Raw genomic sequence first — 21997 nt, 5'->3', positions numbered from 1 at the left:
GAAGAGAGATAGAGATAGAGATAGAGAGATAGAGAGAGAATGAAATTGATATGAAGATGCTATGCTTTGGGGGAAGGGCCCACAAACCAAGGAATTCAGGGGACTTCTAGAAGAGGGACAGGGCCTAGAAAAGGGAGATGCAGCCTGCCAACTGACTTTGTACGTCTGACCTCCAGAACTATTAAGATAATTACCATATTTTTTGGACTGCAAGACACACTCCCCACCCCCACCCCCTCAAAATTTGGGAGGAATTCTGGTTGTTAATGCTGCTGTTGAGTTGTTTACTTTTACACTGATGAAATATCATGTTATTTATATTATTAAATATTTTACCACTTTTTATGCTTCAAATTTTTTTTCCTATTTTCCTCCTCTAATATCTAGGTGCGTCTTATGGTCCAAAAATGTTATATTTGTTATGCTTTAAGCCACAAAGTTTGCGGTAATTTGTTACAGCAATGATAGAAAATTAACATAAATTGTGGTACCTGAAAATAATATGCTGTTGTAAGAGATACTTAAAAATTTTGGAAGTAAAGATTTTTTAAATATTGTAGAAGTGGCTTTGTAATCAGGCAATGAGCAGATGCTGGCAGAATTTGCAGGAGCATGATCGAAACAGCCTAGAATTCCTTGAATAAACTGTTAGCAGAGATGACCCTGCTAGTGAGGGCTCAGAAAAAAGTGAGGATCACAATAGAAAAAAACACATAAACAGAAGGAAGTATATAGTGCGTAACCTTTGAAATAGGCTTTTTCAGTCAGTAGGATGCCCTTGAAATCTGTCCAAGTCATCGTGTATATCAATATTTCATTCTTTTATATTCCTGAGTAGTAATCCATGGTATGAATTACTGCAATTTGTTTAACCATTCACCCATTGAAGGACATCTGGTTTGTATCCAGTTTTTGTCTATTACAAATAAAGCTGCTATGAACACACTTGTAGTGGTTTTGTGTGGACATGTTTTCATTCTTTGGATAAATGCCCAGGAGTGTAAATAACAGGTTGTAGAGTAAATGCATGTTATATTTTTTGAGAAACTAAATGTGTTTTTTTTTTTGCAGAGTAGCTGCAACATTTTACATTCCCAACAAAGAGTATGACAGATTCAATTTCTGTGTACTGTGGTCATCATTTGTATGATCACTATTTTTAATTATTCTAGCAGATATATAGTGATATCTCACTGTGGTCTTAATTACCATTTCCCCAAGGCTAGAGATCTTAAATGTCTCTTCATATAGTTATTTGTCATCCATACAACCTTTTTATGTCTTTTGCTCATTTTCAAATGGGATTGTTTGATTTTTATTGTTGAGTTTTGAGAGTTCTTTATACATATTCTAGATATAAGTCCTTTATCAGATACATGATTTGCAAATATGTTCTCCAAATTGGCAGCTTGTTTTTTTCTCCTTATTTTTGATAGGGTCATTCACAGAGCACAGGTTTTTAATTTTGATGAAGTCTAATTTCTTAACTGATTTCTGTAATGGTTTGTGCTTTCAGTGTCATATCTAAAAACTCTTTAAAAAGACTTCAAAAAGTCCTGTAGATTTTGTCTCATGTTATCTTCCAAAAGTTTTATAGCTTTATGTTTAAATGTATAATTATTTTGAGTTAATTTTTGGATGTGATGTGAGGTTTAGGTTGAAGTTCACTTCTGTTGCCCGTAGATATGCAATTGCTCAGGCACCATTTGTTGAAAAGCCTATCTGAAATACTTTTCTACCTTTGTCAAAAACAATCTGGCCACACTTTGTGAGATTATTTGTGTATTCTCTTCCATGGACTTATATACTTGTCTATTTGGGAATCTCAAAAGGTCTTGATCACTGAAGCATTAATATTAATACAGTAAATATTAATATATCAATGCCTCCCAGTTTATCCTGTATTTTTGGAATTGTGTTAGCTCTTCTAGCTCCTTTATGTTTCCATATATATTTCAGAATAATCTTGTCTCTACAAAAAATCTTGCTGAGATTTTGCTATTAATTGCCTTAAGCTTAGATATCAAATGGGAAAGAACTGACATTTTCACTGACACCTTCCATTCCAATGAGCACAGAATGTCTCTCAATTCACCTGTGTTTTCTCTGACTACTTTCATTAGCATTCTGTAATTTACAGCATATAAACCCTATAAGTGATTTATTACAATTATACCTAAGCATGTCACTTGTTTTGAGAGGCTGTAAATGTAAATGGTACTTGCATTTTAAATTTCATTTTCCACACATTCATTGCTAGTATATAAAAACACAATTGATTTTTGCATGTTGGCCTTGTCTCCTGTAACACTGATAAACTCCCTTATTAGTTCAAGGAATATTTTTTATGGACTCCTGGGGATTTTGATCCTTTCTGACCTGTATGTGTCATATTTCCTTTTCTTACTAAATTGCACTGGGTAGAAATCCCATTACTGTGCTGAATAGCAGTGGTGAGAGCATTATTGCATTATTCTCAACTGTAAAGGGAAAGCATTCAATTTATCACCATTAAGTATGATGTTAGCTATAGGGGTTCATTTGTGTATGTTCATTACCAAGTTGAGGTCATTATCCCCTATTGCTAGTTTGCTGAATTTTTTTGTTTCTTTTTAAAAATTTATGTTGATTGTTTCAAACATTTAGTCTGCATAAATTGATGTTTGTGTGAGTTTGCTTATTTTGCCTGTTAATATGGTCGATTACATTGTTTGATTTTCTTTGTTTTAATTTCTTCTTCAAGTATAGTTGACATAAAATATATGTTAGTTTCAGGTGTACAACATAGTGATTAGACATTAATATACCTTATGAACTGATCACTCTGGTAAGTCTCGTATCCATCTGGCATCATACAGAGTTATTACAAGATTCTCTAGGCTGTACTGTGTATCCCAATGACCATTTTTTATAACTGCTAACTTGTAATTTTTCATCTCTTTCACCTCTTTACTCATGCCCCCACCCCCTGGCCATCTGGCAACCATCCCTTTGTTTATCCAGCCATAAAAAAAGAATAAATGTATTCCTTATGTTGATTTTGTATCCTGCAGCTTTACTAAATTTGTTCATTAGTTCTAGCAGTTTTGGGGTGGAGTCTTTAGAATTTTCTAAATGTAAGATCATATCATCTGCAAACTAAGACAACTGCACTTTTTCCTTTCCTATTTGAGTAGCTTTAATTTCTTTTCCTTGCCTGATTGCTCTGGCTAGGACTTCCAGTACTATGTTGAATAACAGTGGTGCAAGTGGCCACCCTTGTCTTAGTCCTGATCTTCCAGAAAAGGCTTTCAAACTTTCACTATTGACTATGGTGCTGGCTGTGGGTGTGTCATATATATCCTCTATTGTGTTGGGGTATGTTCCTTCTATACTCAACTTGGTGAGTGGTTTTTATCATGAGAGTATGTTGAATTTTGTCAAAAGCTCTTTCTACCTCCTTTGAGATGATCATATAATTTTTCTTTTTCTGTTTTTAAAAATTTATTTATTTTTAGACAGAGGGGAAAGGAGAAAGAGAAGGAGAGAAAAATCAATGTGTGGATGCCTCCCACGTACCCACACTGGGGACCTGGCCCACTACCCAGGCATGCACCCCAACTGGGAATTGAACCAGCAACCCTTTGGTTCACAGGCTGGTGCTTAATCCACTGAGCCACACCAGCCAGGGCATAATTTTTCCTTTTAATGTGGTGTATCACATTTATTATTTCCCACATATTGAATCATCACAGGGATGATTGATCACAGGGATAAATCCCACTTGATCATGTAAAATGATCCTTTCAATGTGCTTTTGTGCTTCCATTTTCTTTTTTTTTCAATACATTATTGCAATTATCTATTGATTTCTTCCTTGACCTATTGGTTATTCAATAGTATGTTGTTTACTCTCCATATTTGTAAATTGACCAGCTTTGTTCTTGATATTGCTTTCAAGTTTCATACCATTGTGGTTGAAAAAAATACTTAGTGTGACTACAATCTTCTAAAACTTGCTAAGACTTCTTTTGTGACCTATCATATGATCTATACTAAGGAATATCCCCTGTGTGCTTGAGAAGAATGTGAATTCTGCTGCAATTGGAAGTGTCCTGGATATGTCTGTTAGTTTTATTTAGTTCAAAGCATGGTTCAAGTCTATCAGTTCCATGTTGATTTTGTCTGGATGACATATCTATTATTGTTGAAAGTGCTGAAGTCCTCTGCTATTGTATTTTTGTCATTCTCTCTTCAGATCTGCTAGTGTTTGCTTACTATATTTAAGTGTGCTGATGTTTGGTACATACATATTTATGAATGTTATATATTCTTGATGATTCGATCTCATTATCATGTAAGGACCACCTTTGTATTTTACCATTTGGGGCTTAAAGTCTGTATTGTGTGGTAAGTATAGCTACCCCTGCCCCCTTCATTTCCACTCCTATGAAATATCTTTTCTACTCCTTGTGTCAGCACTGGTAGCTAGATGTTAATATAGGAAAGGAGCAAAAGGAATCAGACATTGAAAAGCCTAATCAACTAGGGAGCTAATTTGGACAATAAGCCTGATTAAATCTGGCAGTCACAGCTTCAGACACCCCAGGGGATTTCATGATTGCCTTGCTAAGGGGATTAACATCTCTCTCTCTCCCTTGTAAGGAGGAAGTACCAGCTTTCTTATCTCCCCAGGGTAAAAACAGTCCACTTGTAAGAAAGTAAGTCTATTGAATTTACCTATAATTCTGCTCTTTCTTTTATTCCTTCTTGCTTCATGATATTCCATGATTCCTTCTCTTATTGTATCCTTTCTGTTTATAAAACTTCCTTTAACTATTCTACAATAGGTGGCTGGTAACAAATTCTCTTAGTCTTCTGTTGCTTGGATTGCATAATTTCTGTTATTCTTTTTTTAAATGTTTTCTTTCTTTTTAAATTTATTTATTTTTAGAGAGAGGGGAAGGGAGGGAGAAAGAAAGGGAGAGAAACACCAGTGTGTGGTTGCCTGTTGCACACCCCAACTGGGGTCCCAGCCTGCAATCCAGGCATGTGTCCTGACTGGGAATCAAACCTTTGGTTAGCAGGCTGGCACTCAATCCACTGAGCCATACCAGCCAGGGCTAATTTCTGTTATTCTTAAAGTTCACTTTCTTTCCCCTGTCCTCTCCATTCTACTGTTTAAGCACATCCACTGCATTGCAAATTTTCATTTATTGCATTTTCCAGTTCTAGAAATTTTTAAAAGATTTTATCTATTCATTTTTAGAGAGAGGGGAAGGGAGGAAGAAGGAGAGGGAGAGAAACATCAATGTGTGGTTGACTCTCACACACCCCCTACTGGGGACCTGGCCCACAACCCAAGCATGTGCCCTGACTGGGAATTGAACCAGCAACCCTTTAGTTTGCAGTCTGGGTCCACTGAGCCACACCAGCAGGGCTACAGTTCTAGAATTTTAACTTGGTTCTTCTTTTTACCTTTTATTTATTTGCTAAGTCTTTGTATTTCTCTGGAGAAACTTTCTATTACTATGCTGAGATTTTATATTTTTTCATTTGTTTCAAATGTAGTCCTAATTGCTCATTAAAATGTTTTTATGATGGCTACTTTAAAAATGTTTGTCATATAATTAACATCTGTGTCATCTTGATGTTGCTGTCTGTTGATGGTCTTTTCTCATTCATGTTGATATCTTCCTGGTTCTTGGTAGGGTAAATGGTTTTCAAAGCCTGTTAATTTGCATATTATGAGAGGGAGGTGGGTGTGGGTGCAGTGGGGAGGGGAATGATAGCAGGAAAATGGAGACAACTGTACTTGAACAATAAAAACAAAAGAGTCTTATGCTTACTTATATTTCCTGTTATAACAGGCCTCCTCAGACCCTACCACTGCAGAAGAGGAGAACAGCCAGGATGGGATCTAAGTCCAGGTTTCCTACTTGGCCTCCCTTGGCATACTAAAGGGAGTGAAAGACTCCTTTTCCTACTAGGCAGGAGTAGGAGTTTAGGCTTCTCGATAGCCCTCTAATGGGACCACTCTGGCTGGAGGAAAGGGGTGTCTCATTATTGTTCCCTGTAGAGTCTCCTCTCCATTCACACCCCAGAGTGGCAGTTGTATTACCACTGAGTGGTGGTAAAAGTCACGTATTGCTAACAGGCCTCCTCTGACATCACTTCAGTGCTTTTATGGGGATGGGAATCCAAGTGCTTCACATGGTCACCAATGACAACATAGGGAATGAGAGAGATTGTCTCATTACCACCAGGTGTGGAAGAAAGCTCAGTGTCCCACTTGGCCTTCTTGACACCACCACGTGGGTTTGGGGGAGGGGCGGTCAGCTGCCTTGTTACAGACCATGAAATGTGGAAGTCTTGGGTCCCCATTCATCTTTTGCAGGCAGGGGCAGGGTGGAGCCACATTTTTGTCTGTGGTGTTTTACTGGAGTAGAGTGTATTATCTAACATTTTTCTGTTTTAGGCTGTTCCTTTCCAGGTTCTTTGGCTAAAGAAAGTAGGCTTTTGTTGGGAACATTTTAGACTGCATCTGCTGGTTTTCTTAGGTTGTCAGCTTCCAGACTACACAACGTGGGAGATATGAGGCAAAAACAAATAACAACTGACTCATGGCCATGTCACTGCTCGGGTTACAAGGTCCCTAGCCAGTCTGGTCTGCCTTCTTCCCTCCATATTTCAGTTTTCTTGTGCTGCTTTTATAAATAATGTCCTACAGGTGCCAGGCTAGCTCAGCTGGTACTCTTATAATTAATGTCCAGGGTTTTCAGCTGTAGGCACTAGAGGACTAATGTACATATTAAAATCAATCAAATGTATCAATGCATGTATATGTGTATATATGCAATTTATTCATATGAGAAGCAAGAAATTATTGACTAAGAATTATAACTAGGGGTTGAACATAGGTAAAGGGTGGAATTGTTTCTCATTCCATATTTTCTCTATGGCTTGAAATTTTTACAATAAGTGGTATATGTACCACTTATATTTCACAACTTTAAAGACATTGAAAGCAGTAGATACTTTTCAGTGTTTAAACTACATGACTTAACCTGGGCAACTGAAATTACCATCCACTCTTTCCCTCTAAAACTCTGTCTTTCCAGGAGTCTGGGGCTCCCCTATCTTTTAGTTCTGCTGTTACTGACCATTCTTTCCCAATATGGTTTGTAGTCTCTCCTATCGGCCCTTCAAATATCAGTGCTCTCTAGATGTCAACGCTTCATCTAATATTCTCTTGCTACAAGTAATCCATAAGAAAGATTATTCATTCACATGGTTTTCACCCGTCCCTTCTCTGTTATTGAACACCAACTCTATTTTTCTAATCCTGCTCTCTTCTCTGACCTCAGATGTCTCACAGGCAAATCTATCTTAATTTGTCCCCAACTCCTACTCTTTACTTTCAAACCTGTTCCCCCACAGTCTTATCCATATCAGTAAATGGCAACTTCATCCTTCCAGTTGTTCAGATAACAAAAAAAAAAAAAACTTGAAGCTACCCATGACCCTTTTCTTTTCCCCACATTCCACATATGATTTGTCAGCAAATCTATTGGCTCTACCTCCAAAATACATTGAGAATGTGACTTCTCACCATCTTCACTGTTATCACCCTCATCCAAGGTACAATCATTTCTTGACTGAATTCTTGAAAGAGACTCATAATTAGTTTCCGTGCTTCAACCCTTGTTCCCCTGCAGCTATTTCCACACAGGAAGCAGAACTGTTCTGCTAAACCTAAGACAAATAATGTCATTTCCCTGGCCAAAAACTTCTATCTTATGCAGACAGCAAAGTCAAAGTCCTTCCAATGGATTCTAAATCACTATAGTATCTACTCTGCTTGCCCTTTCTATTTCCTTTCTTAACCCACCTTCTATTTCTTCTTTTGCTGAATCTTTTCTAGCTAATATGGCCACTTTGAACATGATAGCACAATTCTGCCTCTGGGACTTTGTATTTAACATTTGCTCAGCCTAGAATGCCTTCCAACCAGTTCTCTGAATGAACCACTCCTTTATTTCCTATGGTCCTCTGCTCAAAGGTAGTTTTCTCAATGAGGCCTTCCTGGCTATTGTATTTAAAATTGAAAAACCACTGACTTCTGTCAAGATGGTGGTAAATGTTAGACTTGCCTCCTCCCACAACCATGTCAAAAGTAGACCTAAAATACAGAACCGCACTTGCAAATCACCTGAAGACTAGCCAAACAGAACTCTTATATCTAAGGACATTAAAAAAATGTATCAAGACTGGTAGAAGGGGCACAGATGCAGAACAGGCTGGGTACACAACTAGGTGTGGCGATTAAGATGCTGGAAGATTATCTCAGCTGTGGAGGATCACCTGAGCAGGGAGGGGTCCCAGCCCCACATCTGGCTCACCAGCCTGGGGCACCAGTGCCAGGAGGAAGACTCCCCCACAACATCTTGCTATGAAAATCGGTGAGGATTCCCTCTGGGAGAGATGGAGTGCTTCTGGAGTTCCATATGGTCCTCTTAAAGGGTCCATACATGGAATTACCTGCTGACAGATACACTCGCCCTAAGTTTTAGCACTGGGGAAGCAGGTCGAAAGGTGCCAGAGACTCAGGGGGAGGAACTAAACTGTCTGGCTTCAGGTCAAGACTGGAGGGGCAGCTTTCTCTGACATTGTGTTTTTTGTTGAGCCCTCCCACAATAGAGCTGGCAGGCAGATGCCATTTTCACTTTGCTGAACCCTCTCCCTAACCCAACCTTCACATGGTTACCAAATCTGAATCTCCATCAAACTCACCTCACCCTGGTGATACCCAGAAAACCCACTCCATCTAACAGATACACAAGCCTGAACCTCCTTCAGTGGCTGTTATTTATAAGAGGCTAGCCTCAGCCCACACTATGGAATTCCTTGGCCCACAGCATGGAAGCAGTGACAGCTGGCCTCAATTCACAGCATAACCACTCCTCAGTGTCTCCAAGCCCAGCACAGGCAGCTGCCACCATAAATCACTTTGTAGCTCCTACTATGTGGACATGGGACCAGCACAGGTAGAAGCTGACCTAGGTCTGTACTAGTACCCCTCCCAAGAGACCCAAGAGCCAACACACCCACTGACTGGATTCGGAACACACCAGGGCACCACCCAATTAGCTCTACAAATGGCTCACCCACAGGGCCAACTCAGCAGGCACCAGAGGACCACTAAAGCAAATCCCACTCCATGAGTTCTGCCCCTACGTGATAACTCATCCTCTGTAGTCACAGCCAGTCAGCTTGAGGGTTAATTCCACCCACTCATGTGCCAATAGCAATCAAGGCCCAATTACAACAGGAGGGCACAAACAACCCACAAAAAAGTATACCCCTAAAGTACCCAGCTGAGATGGCCAGGGATACTGCACAACTTGGCCCCACAGGACACCTACTATATAATGTCACCCTGCCAAGACTGGGAGACATAACAGATCTATCTAACGTGTAGAAACAAACACAGGGAGAATGCCTAAATGAGGAGACAAAGAAACATGTCCAAATGAAAGAACAGGACAAAGTTCCAGAAAAAGAACTAAACAAAATGGAGGCAAGCAATCTGCCAGATACATAGTTCAAAACACTGGTTATAAGGTTGCCCAATGAACTTAGAGTAAGAGTAAATGAACTCAGTGAGAATATCGACAAAGAGATGGTAAACATAAAAAAGAGCACAGAAACCATAAGAAAGAATCAGAAATGAAAAACACAATAAGTGAAATAAAGAATATATAAGATGGAATCAACAGCAGATTAGATGAAGCAGAGGACTGAATCAGTATTTTAGAGACAACGTAGGCAAAAACACTCAATCAGTGCAGCAAAAAGAAAAAGAATAAAAAATATTAGGGTAGTTCAAAGCAGGAGTCCCCAGTCCCCGGGCCATGGACCAGTAAAGGTCCAAAGCCTGTTAGGAACCGGGCCCAAGGGAAGCTCCTCTGAGCTCTGTCTCCTATCTCTATCCCCTACTCCTCCATAGCAGGAGGTGAATGGTGGTGAGCAAGTGAAGCTCACCTGAACTCTGCCTCCTGTACCTCCCTCCCCCAACTCTCCACCTTCTGTCCCAGCCCCATCCCAGCCACCAGTCAGTGGAAAAACCAGTTCCTGGTGCCAAAAGGTTGGGGACCTCTGGTTTAAGGGATCTCTGGAATAACATCGACTGTAACAATAATTGCATCACAGGGTACCAGAAGAAGAGAAAGAGCAAAGGACTGAAAACCTATTTGAAGGAATAATGACTGAAAACTTCCCTATTCTGGCACAGGAAATAGACATTCAAGTCTAGGAAGCACAGAGAATCCCAAACAAAATTAATCCAAACAGGCCCATACCAAGACACACTGAAATTAAAATGCCAAAGGTTAAAGACAAAGAGATCATCTTTTTTTTTAATCCTCATCCAAAAATGTTTATTGATTTTAGACAGAGAGGAAGGGAGAAAGAAACATTGATGTGAGATAGAAACATCAATTGGTTGCCTCCTGTATGTACCCCAACTGGAGATTGAACTCACAACCTAGGTATGTGCCCTGACTGAGACTGGAACCAGCAAACTTTGATGTATGGGATGATGCTCGAACCAACCTGAGCCACCAAGTCAGATCCAAATAGAGAATCTTTAAGAGCAGCAAGAGAAGAACCCATAGTTATGTACAAAGGGAGCTCTTATGATACACTCAGCTGATTTGTTAACAGAAACTTTGCAGGCCAGAAGGGACTGGCACACAATATTCAAAGTGACGAAAAGCAGGGACCTACAACCAAGATTACTGTTACCAACAAGGCTATCACTTAGAATGGAAAGGTAGAAAAGAGCTTCCCAGACGAGAAAAAGCTTATGAAATTCATCACCCCCAAACCAGTAGTGCAAGAAATGTTAAAAAGACAAGAATAATAAAGAAGGAAGACGAGGAAGACAAGGAGGGAGAAAGGGGAGGGGAGGGGGAAGAAAAGGAGAAGAAAAAGAAGGAGAAGAAAGATTTAAAAATACGAATAGCCCTGGCTGGTGTGGCTCAGTGGCACTCGCCGGCCTGAAAAATCAAAAGGTCACCAGTTTGATTCCCTGGGTTGCAGGCCAGGTACCCAGTTGGGGGTGTGTGAGAGGCAAGCAATCAATGTATCTCTCCCACATTGATGTTTCTATCCCTCTCTTTCTCCCTCCCTTCCTCCTCTCTAAAAATAAACAAAATCTTTTAAAAAATTAAAATACAAATACTAAAATGGTAATAACCACATACCTATCAATAATTACATTAAATGTAAATGTAGATAGTGATATTTTTCTTCTCTAGACTATCTAGCATGGTGTCTGGTAATAAAATAGTTACATAATAAAGCACTATTTGCTGAATAATGAATTTCACAGGGGCAGAAATGCTATTAAATGTCATTGTGCCAATAATGGAATGTCCTCCCATTATCAACTTGAGCCAGGAAGGGAGACACAACTCTAAAAGGTACTAAGGAAAAGTGTTACATGTCTGGAAGAGTGATGGCGTGGACAGGAAATACATACCTTGACAAAGTGCTCAATTAGGATTTCTACCACAATGTTCTGGAATTTGATGTTCATCATGGCAGCCACAGTGTCCTCCTGAGCTCTCATCAGCGTGGGACCAAAAATCACCCCCATGTTGGAGGGGGTCATAAGATTCTCTTTGCTGTGCTCACATACACTGCCAAAAGAGAAAGAAAATGATTAACAAGATTTTCTCCAGGACTCCCACGTAACCAAGACTGTTAGTTGACATAGGGGGTGAGTGAAACTAAAACATAGAAGAAGAGGCCCAAGATGGGAAGAAAACATTAAAATACAAACAACTGGCAAAGAACACAAGACACCATATAGCTAGGGGCCAAAGTGAGACATAGCTCACTTAGTAGCACTGTAGAATAAAGGCAGGTTGTAGGGCTATAGTTACAGAATATTTGGAAAGAAAGGAAGGAAGCAATATGACATTCCAGGCAAGAGGTATAGTATGTATATAAAGTACATAGAAAAAAAAAAGTACAGAGAGAAAGAAAAAAGTACATAGAGAAAGCATATATCGTTAGGAATCCAGTTAGGAATCCAGGCCCTTTCCTACCCTGAGTTACAAGCAAAAAACTCAAATAGCTGACAGGGATTCTTAAGCTTAGCCCTTTATCATCGTCCTCATTTTACAGATGAAAAAACAGAAGTCCAAAGAAGGAAAAATATTTGCCTGAAGTTATGAACAGCCGAACTCCAATAGGGCCTTTAACCCCAAATTTTCTGATCCCTAGTTACCTCCTTGGTTAATTTTCCTTTACTGGTGTCCTGTTTTTTTATAGGACAGGACAAACTCTTATGAAAGTAGCAATTAAGGCCTTCTATGACTGGGGCTCTGAAGCTGATGTGGGTGACTCATTAGCTGTGCAAGAGTGACTATTAGTGACCTAAACTCTCTGGACTTCAGTTTTTCTATTTGCAAAAATAGTATCTACCTCAGAGGGTTGTTGAATAGACCTAAATGGCTTAAGCATGGTATACTGGAAATAACCCATTAAAAGTATCTGCTCTTATTATAACCTCTCCAGGAGTCTCCATCTAGGCACTGCTGACCGTGGACATTTCACATACTATACTGCTGAGGTCAGATTTTCGGGCTAAACCATGTTGTTTCAAGCTCCATGTCTTTGAATTCCTTGTGCTTAAAATGTCCCCGTCCTCCTAGACCTAAAGAATGTGTCTGTGTCCATTGAGATTCACTTTACCTGGTATCTCCTTCAGAGCCATCCCAGCCTACTGTCCTCATCTTGACTTGAAGCAGAGTATATTGCAATTTTTTGTTTATTACCTGCCTCTCCCACTAGGTGGTAAACAACTTCCAAGTGTGTGTGCCTTGCACAGAGCAGGTACCAATTAATTATTTTTTTATTTTTTATTTTAATCTTTGTTCAAGTACAGTTTTCTCCCTTTTACTCCCACTCCAGCCCACCCACCCAACCCTCCCCACTTCCCTCCCAAATTATTATTTTTTAAGGATTTTATTTATTTATCTTTAGAGAGAGGGGAAGGGAGAGAGGGAGAGAAACATCAATGTGTGTTTGCCTCTCCCATGCCTTCCAAATGGGGACCTGGCCCGCAACCCAGGCATGTGCCTTAATTGGGAATTGAACTGGCAACCCTTTGGTTCACAGGCCAGCACTCAATCCACTGAGCCACACAAGCCAGGGCCAATTAGTTATTTTTAATAGACCTGAATGTCTCTACTGCTCTTTCAAATAGTACTAGAGGCATCAAAGTAAAGGATGTGCTGTCCTCTGGTCAAAATAGCTATGAGGGAAGAGAGGTGAGGAGATAAGACAATCCATAACAAACACTAATTTTGAAAACCCATCCAGATCAAGAGAGATCCAATTGGCAGAGTAAGTAGAAGTTGCACTAACCTCCCATGACCACATCCAAATGACAACTAAATCACAGAATAATCAACCTGTATAACCCTTTGAAGACTGGCTGAACAGAAGTTGTAAGGTTAAGGATGTACAGAAGACCAGAAAGAAACCAGTAGGAGGGGTGGAAACGCAAAATGGACTAGCCCTTCATCCATGTGTGGTAGTTGAGGATCCAAAGGGATATCTCAGCTGCAGAAGTCCCCTCTGAGAAACGAAGGGTCCCACCTCTACTCCAGGCTCCCCAGTCTGGAGCACCAGCAAAGAGAAGAGGGGCCCACATGACATCTGCCTGTGAAAATCAGCAGGGACTAAATCGGTTTGGGTGACACAGGATGCTGGAAACCCAGGCATCCACTAAAAGGGACAGCACAGAAAACTTCACTAACTGGCACTCACCATAAACTCTGGTGAAGTTGCCAGCATCATACAGGCTGAGACTCAGTTGTGTGGCTTCAAGGAGAGGGCTGGAGGGATAGCCACCAAAGTCCATGTGTTGAGTCCCTCTCCCACATCGCCCATGGATACCATTATTTCTGGGTTGACCACTGGCCTATGGGGCATTAGTCTGAGGAGCTACTTTAGCCCCATCCTGATGACTCCCAGAGGCCTTGCCCTATGCCCAGGTCACACACAGCTGTGGGCTCTACCAGCGACAGCCTGCCTCAGCCTGTGATGCAGTCCTTTAAAAATCTTGAGGAATTACAGATGAGCTCAGGGAGCAGGGGCTGTGCCCGAGATACACAGGGAGAGGCTGAGTTGTGTGGTTTTAGGGCAAGGGCCATCTTCCTGTGCAGAGCCCTCCCTCCACAGGCTTGTGTTAATCTGTGGTTGCCCACTCTGAACTCTACTGGCTCGACCCTAATGACTCCCTTAGATCTCATTCCACCACAGAGGTCGACAGGACCCAAGTAGGTGGTGGCTGACCTCAGTATGAGAATTTGTGAATGGCCTCAGACCCAGCACTGATGCATTCTGAGTCTGTACTAAACTGATGAACACCACTTGCTCTTATGTGGTGACTCACTGATAACCTACCCCATACAAATTATGTACCACATGAGGCTACTTCAGGGCTGAGGTTAATGGACAGCTGGCAGGTAGATGAAGGATTTGAGGTGCTGTGTGACTTTTGCTGACATGCCCCAGGCCTGGTACTGTTCGCAGATGGCCCTCAGTACACAACTGGGCACTCACACATACACCCAGCACCGGCACAAACAGCTAGTTAAGAGTGGCTCCTAACAAGAAGGATCTGACATTGACCTGCACCAGATTCCCCCTCAAGAGTCTCCAGAATCAATATACCCAGTGGCTGGTTTCAGACCACAATACAGTAAGACGTGATAAGCTGTACAAGCGGCACATCCAAAGGGAGGACTAACCAGTCACTAAACCAGGGTTTCCCAACCCCTGGACCACAGACCAGCACTGGTCTGTGTCCTGTTAGGCACCAGGCCATACAGCAGGAGGTGAGCACTGGACAAGTCAGTAGATCTTTGCTCGCATTACCACCTGAGCTCTGCCTTTTGCCTCCTCCCCACTCCCACCCCACCCCCACATCCATGTAAAAACTCTGTTCCAAAAAACCTGTCCCCGGTGCAAAATAGGTTGGAAACGGTTGCACTAGACCATGCTGGGATAAAATCTGTTTCTGGAGTCAGGGTCTGCCCAGCAACTGGCACACTGGGCTCAACGATCAATCCTCACAGTCAGCCAGACTGAGGGTCAACCTCAGGACAGGCAAAGAGCAACCAGGACTCAACTACAACAGGAGGGCTCATATAACCCACACAAGAAACCAGCTCAGGTGAGCAAGTAGGTTGAGCAATTGGGCCCACAGGACACCTCCTAAATGAGGCCACAATACTAATCCTGGAAGACACAGCAGATCTACTGAATACAGAGAGGAAGCCAAAATGGGGAATCAAAGAAACGTGCCACAACCAAAAGAACAGGAGAAATCTCCAAAGAAAGAAGTGAATGAAATGGAGGCAAGAAAACTACCAGACACAGAGTTGCAAACAATGGTTATAAGGATGCTCAACGGCATGAAAAAGAACATCAAAAGAAAAAAGAATATGAAAAACTAAGGACAGTTTAAAGAACCCCTGGCACAATATCAAGCACAAAAACATCCACATCATGGGGTTGCTAGAAGAAGAAAAGAGAGGAAAAGGGATTGAGAAGCTATTTGAAGAAATAATGACTGAATATTGCCCTAACCTGGTAAAAAAAAAAAAAAAGGCTCACAAATCCAGGAAGCACAGACATTCCCAAAATGAACCCAAGGAGGCTGGGAAAAAGACACATCACAATGAGAACAGCAAAGAATAAAAACAAAGAGAATCCCAAAAGCAGCAACAGTAAGATAGTTACCTCAAGGGAGCTCCAATGAGATTGTCAGCTGGTTTCTCAACAGAAACATTTCATTCCAGAAGGGACTGACATTAAGTATTTGAAGTGATGAAAAGCAAGGACTACTCTACCAAGACTAGTCTACCAAAAGCAATACTGTCATTTAAAGTCGAAGGTAAATAAAAGAGCTTCCCAGACAAGAAAAAGGATAAAGGGGTCCATGACCCCCAAACCAGTATTACAAGAGATGTTAAAGGGCCTTCTTTAAGAAGAAAAAGAAAAACACAGAGAAACACAGTTATAAAGAATAAGATGGCAATGAAAACAAAAAAGAATGGGGGTACCAATAGTTATATATCAGATGAAAAAGACTTTAAAAGAAAGGCTATGACAAACTAAGCAAACAACTAGAACAGGAACAGAACCACAGAAATGGAGATCACATGGAAGGTTATCAACAGGGGAGTGGGAGGAAGAAAGAGGGAGAAAAGGTACAGATAATAAGTAGCACGGATGGTAGGTAGAAAATAGACAGGGGGAGGGCAAGAATAGTATGGGAAAAGTAGAAGCTAAAGAACTTATGACACATGGGACTTCCGGCCAAGATGGAGGCATAGGTAGACACACCGTGCCTCTTCACACAACCAAGATAGAGACAACAATAACAATTTAGAAACAGAATAACAACCAGAACTGACAGAAAATTGATCTGAATGGAAGTCGGACAACCAAAAACACATTTTAAAATAGACACATTCATCCAGAATGGTAGGAGGTGTGGAGTCAGGCAGCCGGGCGCGGATCGCACGCAGCACAGAGAGCAGAGAGCGTTGGGACCGGGCAGGTAAGACATCCGGGGCGCGCAAGTGGCAGCTGGCAGACCCAGCGAGGCGGCGATTGTGAGGCAAAGCACTTTGCGCAGCCCAGGATCACAATGCTGGGAAATAGAGAGCCTCAGGACACTGACTGAAAACACCTGTGGCAGTTGAGGCGCCGGGAGAGACTTCCAGCCTTGCAGGAGAGGTCCTTGGAAAGTCCCACTGAGTGCACAAGCCCACCCACATGGGAATTGGCACCAGAGAGGCCCAGTTTGCTAGGGGGAAGCAGCGGAAGGGACTGAGGTCCCACAGAGAGCAGAGCAGGTGCCATTGTTCTCTCTCGGACCCTGCCCCCACATACAATGCCACAACCCAGTGATTGGGGTGCCCCGCCCTAGTGAACACCTAAGGCTCCGCCCCTCATATGTAACAGGCATGGCCAGACCAAAGGGGGAGGGGGGGAGATGGCTCAAACAGAATTGAAAGCTCCACAACCAGTTTTTTTAAGCAACCAAGAGATGCACAGTTCAAAGCACTGGTGATCAGGATGCTAACAGAATTGGTTGATTTTGGTCGCAAATTAGATGAACAAATGCAGGTTACCATAAAAGAAATGAAGGAAAATGCACCGGGAACCAATAGTGATGGGAAGGAAACTGGGACTCAAAACAATAGAGTGGGCCAGAAGGAAGAAAGAAACAACCTAACAGGAAAGAATGGAGAAATAAGAATTCAAAAAAATGAGGAGAATCTTAGGAACCTCCAGGACATCTTTAAACATTCCAACATCTGAATTATAGGGGAACCAGAAGGGAAAGAGGAAGAGCAACAGATTGAAAACGTACTTGAACAAATAATAAAGGAGAATTTCCCCATTCTGGCAAAGGAAAGACTTCCAGGAAGTCCAGGAAGCTCAGAGAGTCCCAAAGAAGCTGGACCCAAGAAGAAACACACCAAGGTACATCATAATTACATTAGCCAAGGTAAAAATGAAGGAGAAAATCCTAGAAGCAGCAAGAAACAAGGAGACAGTAACCTACAAAGGAGTTCCCATCAGACTGTCAGCTGATTTCTCAAAAGAGACCTTACAGGCAAGAAGGGGCTGGAAAGAAGTATTCCAAGTCATGAAAGGCAAGAACCTACATCCAAGATGACTCTATCCAGCAAAGCTTTCATTTAGAATGGAAGGTCAGATAAAGTGCTTCTCAGATAAGGTCAAGTTAAAGGAGTTCATCATCACCAAACCCTTATTTTATGAAATGCTAAAGGGACTTAGCTAAGACAAAGAAGATAAAAAAATGTATAGTAGAATGACAGCAAACTCACAATTATTAACAACCACACCTAAAACAAAAACAAAAAGAAACTAAGCAAACAACTAGAACAGGAACAGAACCACAGAAATGGAGATCACATGGAGGGTTAGCAACAGGGAAGTGGGAGGAGGAGAGGGGGTAAAAGGTACAGAGAATAAGTAGCATAGATCGTAAATAGAAAATAAACAGAGGGAGGGTAAGAATAGTATGGGAAATATAGAAGCTAAAGAACTTATGACACATGGACATGAACTAAAGGGAGGAATGTGGGTGGGAGAGGGTGTGCAGGGTGGAGGGGAATGAAGGGGGGAAATGGGACAACTGTAATAGCATAATCAATAAAATATATAAAAATAAAATAAAATACAAAATGTAAAAAAAACCTAAGAGACAAAGAAGGACATTACATAATAATAAAGGGACCCATCCTATGAGAGGATATAACCCTTGTAAACATTTATCCACACAACATAGGAGCACTTAAGTATGTAAAGCAAATCTTGATGGACGAAAAGGAAGAGAGCGACAGTAGTACAGTCATAGTACAGGATTTTAATACCCCACTGACATCAACGGACAGATCTTTCACATAGAAAATAAACAAAAAAACAGCAGACTTAAATGACACTTTAGACCAGGTAGATTTAATTGCTATTTTAAGAGCATTACACCACAAATAACAGAATATACATTGTTTTCAACTGCACAATGAACATTTTCCAGAATAGACCATTCTATGGCTGCAAAACAAGTCTCAACAATTTAAGAGGCTGAAATCATATCAGTCACCTTCTCTGACCATAAGAGTATGAAACTAGAAATCAAACTAATTCGAAAGTATATATGCACCCCTATGTTCATAGCAGCATTATTTACAATAGCCAAGATTTGGAAGCAACCCAAGTACCCAGCAATAGATGAGTGGATGACGTACGAGTGGTGGTATATATATACAATGAAATACTACTCAACCATAAGAAAGAATAAAATCTTAACTGTGTGAGAGCATGGTTGGAGCAAAAGGGTGATATGCTAAGTAAAACAGTGAAAGAAAAACAAATACTATGGTCTTACTTATATGTGAAATCTAAATAGCAAAATAAATGAACCAAGCAAATTGAAACAGACTCATAATTGCAGAGAACAAATCGATGGTTGCCATAGGGTTTGGGGGCAGAGGACCGAGTGAAAGAGGTAAAGGGATTAAGAATCAGAGATTGGCAGTCGCACAACAGTCACAGGGATGTACAGTACAGTATAGGGAATGTAGTCAATAATACTGTAACAACTATGTATGGTGCCACGTGAGGACTGGAAATATTGTGGGGATCGGTCTGTAAAGTATATGATTGTCTAACCACTATGCTGTACATCTGAAACTAATGCAAAATATCACTGAACATCAACTGCAGTTGAAAAATAAGATTTGTTTTAGAAACCCACCCATTTCAAAGTCCCTGTAGGAATGACCCAATTAATGAGCAGGCTCCTGTCACTAAGTGGATAATTGACAGGGACAGAATATTTCGACAAATCCTAATGAAGTCCATTAAACTTGTGTCCAAGTCTGTGCACTATTCAGATGATAATGAACAGCAACCATTCACCAGCCTTTGGTGTTTCTGAGTTGTCGGTATGTCCCTTTCAAAAGTTTAAATAATTCTGAAATTAACCCTTGTTGTTTACTGACAGAATTGTTTCAGATGTCACATTTTAAAAGGAGGTCCATGAATGTCACCGAAGGATCCAGAATGGTTAAACTAACAACAGCCTCCAGCAGATGTGAACCCTCTTCTCCTTTTGGGAGCTTTGAAAGTAACTGCCTTTAGCTGAATGTGTCAGAGCTCATTTAATTCTCACAACTGCAAGTGGTGGAGTATTTTATCTCGGAAGCCTATGTCTATGGTGGAGGATAAAGCACTTCATCCAAGTCAAAGGGTTTATGAATACATGGCATCACAGGGATACAAACCCACATGTGTGGAGCTCCAAGTCTTACATTCTTCCATCACATCCCAGTGCCTGCTTGTCTAGTTCCTCTCATGGAACTGAAGCCCCTATAGGGACCCCTGTAAATTCTACTCACCTTCTATTTCTCTGAGGGAGGTTCCTTGCATATGTCTTAAGACAGTTACTTTTCCCTTCTTATGAGATTTGGAAGGTATCCTCTTCTTTGAGGAGATTTCTTTGCATTTGATATCTTTCTTTTTATTACTCATTCTTTTTTTACCTTAATTTTTCTTTCCGAAATTAAGTATTGGTTTTGGGTATACAGCTTAGTGCTTGGACTATTATGTACCATCTGTTCAGAAATAGCCCAGCCATTGTTAATACAAGGAAAATGGTTTGTGTGACACAGATGTAACCTGGCAGCCAAGGAGAATGGGCTGTCATTGTTCATGCATGCATACATGAACAATGACAACTTCACTGTACTAGTCAGTGGGGCATGGTAGACGTCATTGACTGAGCACATGTATTGTGTGGTCATTGCATTTAAATTGTCTGAGTAGAGCAATGACTCTGCATCAAATTTTGCATTAAGCTTGAACATTCCTCTGTGGAAACTATTTGGATGATTCAGAATGCTGCAGCTATGGGCAACTGGTGATTGGCAGCTTCATCATGACAATGTGCCCACTCATGCATCACATCTTATGCAGAGGTTTTTGTGAAATGTCCAATCACCCAGGTGACTCAGTCCTACTACAGCCAAATTTGGTGCCCTGCAACTTCTGGCTTTTCCCCAAACCCAGAATCATCTTTGAAAGGGAAAAGATTTCTGACCATTGATGAGATTCAGGAAAATACAACAGGGCAGCTGATGGCAATTGGGAGAGCTGCGTGAGGTACCTAGGTGCCTACTCTGAAGGGCACTGAGGCATCATTGTCCATATACAGTGTTTCTTGAACATTCTTCGATAAATGTCTCCATTTTTCATAGTACATGACTGGATACCTTCTGGACAGACCTGATATACTCTATACAGTGTTCCCCTTGATAATTCCAATACTCCACCTGGCACCACACATAGTTATCACAATATTATAGACTATCTTTCCTATGCTTTATTTACTTCCCTGTCACAATTTTGTAACACAAAATTGCACTTCTTAATTCCTTCATCTCTTTCACCCAGTGCCCCAACCTCCTCCCCTCTGGCAACCACCAGTTCCCTCTGTATGTATGAGTCTGTTTCTATCTTGTTTGTTTATTTTGTTCTTTAGATTCCACTTATAAGTGAAATCATATGGTATTTGTCTTTCTCTGACTGAATTATTTCACTGACCATAACACCCTCCACATCTATCCATGCTGTCATAAATGGTAAGATTTCATTCTTGGCTAAGTAATAGTCTATTGTGTAAATGTACCACTGATTTTTTATGCACTCATCTATTGATGGGCACTTGGTTTGCTTCCAAATCTTGGCTATTGTAAATAATGCTGCAATAATCATAGAGGTCCATATTTCTTTTGGATTAGTGTTTTGCATTTCTTCAGGTATATTCCCTGGAGTGGGATTGCTGGGTCATAAGGCAATTCCATTTCTAATTTTTTGAGGAAAGCCCATATTGTTTTCCATACTAGCTGCACCCATCTGCATTCCCACCAACAGTACAAAAGGGTTCCCTTTTCTCAAATCCTCACCAGCACTTGCTGTTTGTTGACTCTTTGATGGTAGCCACTCTGACAGGAGTGAGGTGATATCTCATTGTGGTTTTAATTTGCATTTCTCTGATGAGTAGTGATGTTGAACATCTTTTCATATGTCTACTGTCCATCTGTATGTCCTCTCTGGAGAAATGTCTATTCAGATAACATTCTGAATACTATTAAGAGGCTTAAGTCACTCCAAAACCACACCAAAGTGTGGTTTAATAAGATGAATGAAATCAAACAAAGCAATTGAGTAGTGAATTAGAGAGGACCTTGCAATATGATTTGACAGCAAAGAAATCTTAAATTCTTTTGTCCATATGAACAACAGAAAATGAATATAACGTCTTAAATGTACACATTTAAAACAAAGGAATGGGTATCAGGTGGAGGTTGTAAAAACCTCCAGTTTAGGAAAA

General features: G+C 40.8%; 1 protein-coding gene across 5 annotated transcripts in view; it reads right to left on the bottom strand.

The window, feature by feature from the left end:
• Nucleotides 1-21997, bottom strand: part of OPHN1 (oligophrenin 1) — a 253859-nt gene that overhangs the window by 42739 nt on the left and 189123 nt on the right. For all 5 annotated transcript variants that reach the window (XM_045847507.1, XM_045847511.1, XM_045847508.1 and 2 more), the window contains exon 19: nt 11525-11684. In XM_045847507.1, coding sequence (XP_045703463.1) covers nt 11525-11684 — 160 coding nt within the window. The remainder of the gene's footprint in view (nt 1-11524; nt 11685-21997) is intronic.

The sequence above is a fragment of the Phyllostomus hastatus genome, unplaced genomic scaffold (genome assembly GCF_019186645.2).
Source record: "Phyllostomus hastatus isolate PE091 unplaced genomic scaffold, TTU_PhHast_1.1 phas_contig_551, whole genome shotgun sequence".
Classification (NCBI taxonomy): domain Eukaryota; kingdom Metazoa; phylum Chordata; class Mammalia; order Chiroptera; family Phyllostomidae; genus Phyllostomus; species Phyllostomus hastatus.
Note: the sequence above shows the minus strand (reverse complement) of the source record. Positions and strands in the feature narration are given on the sequence as shown.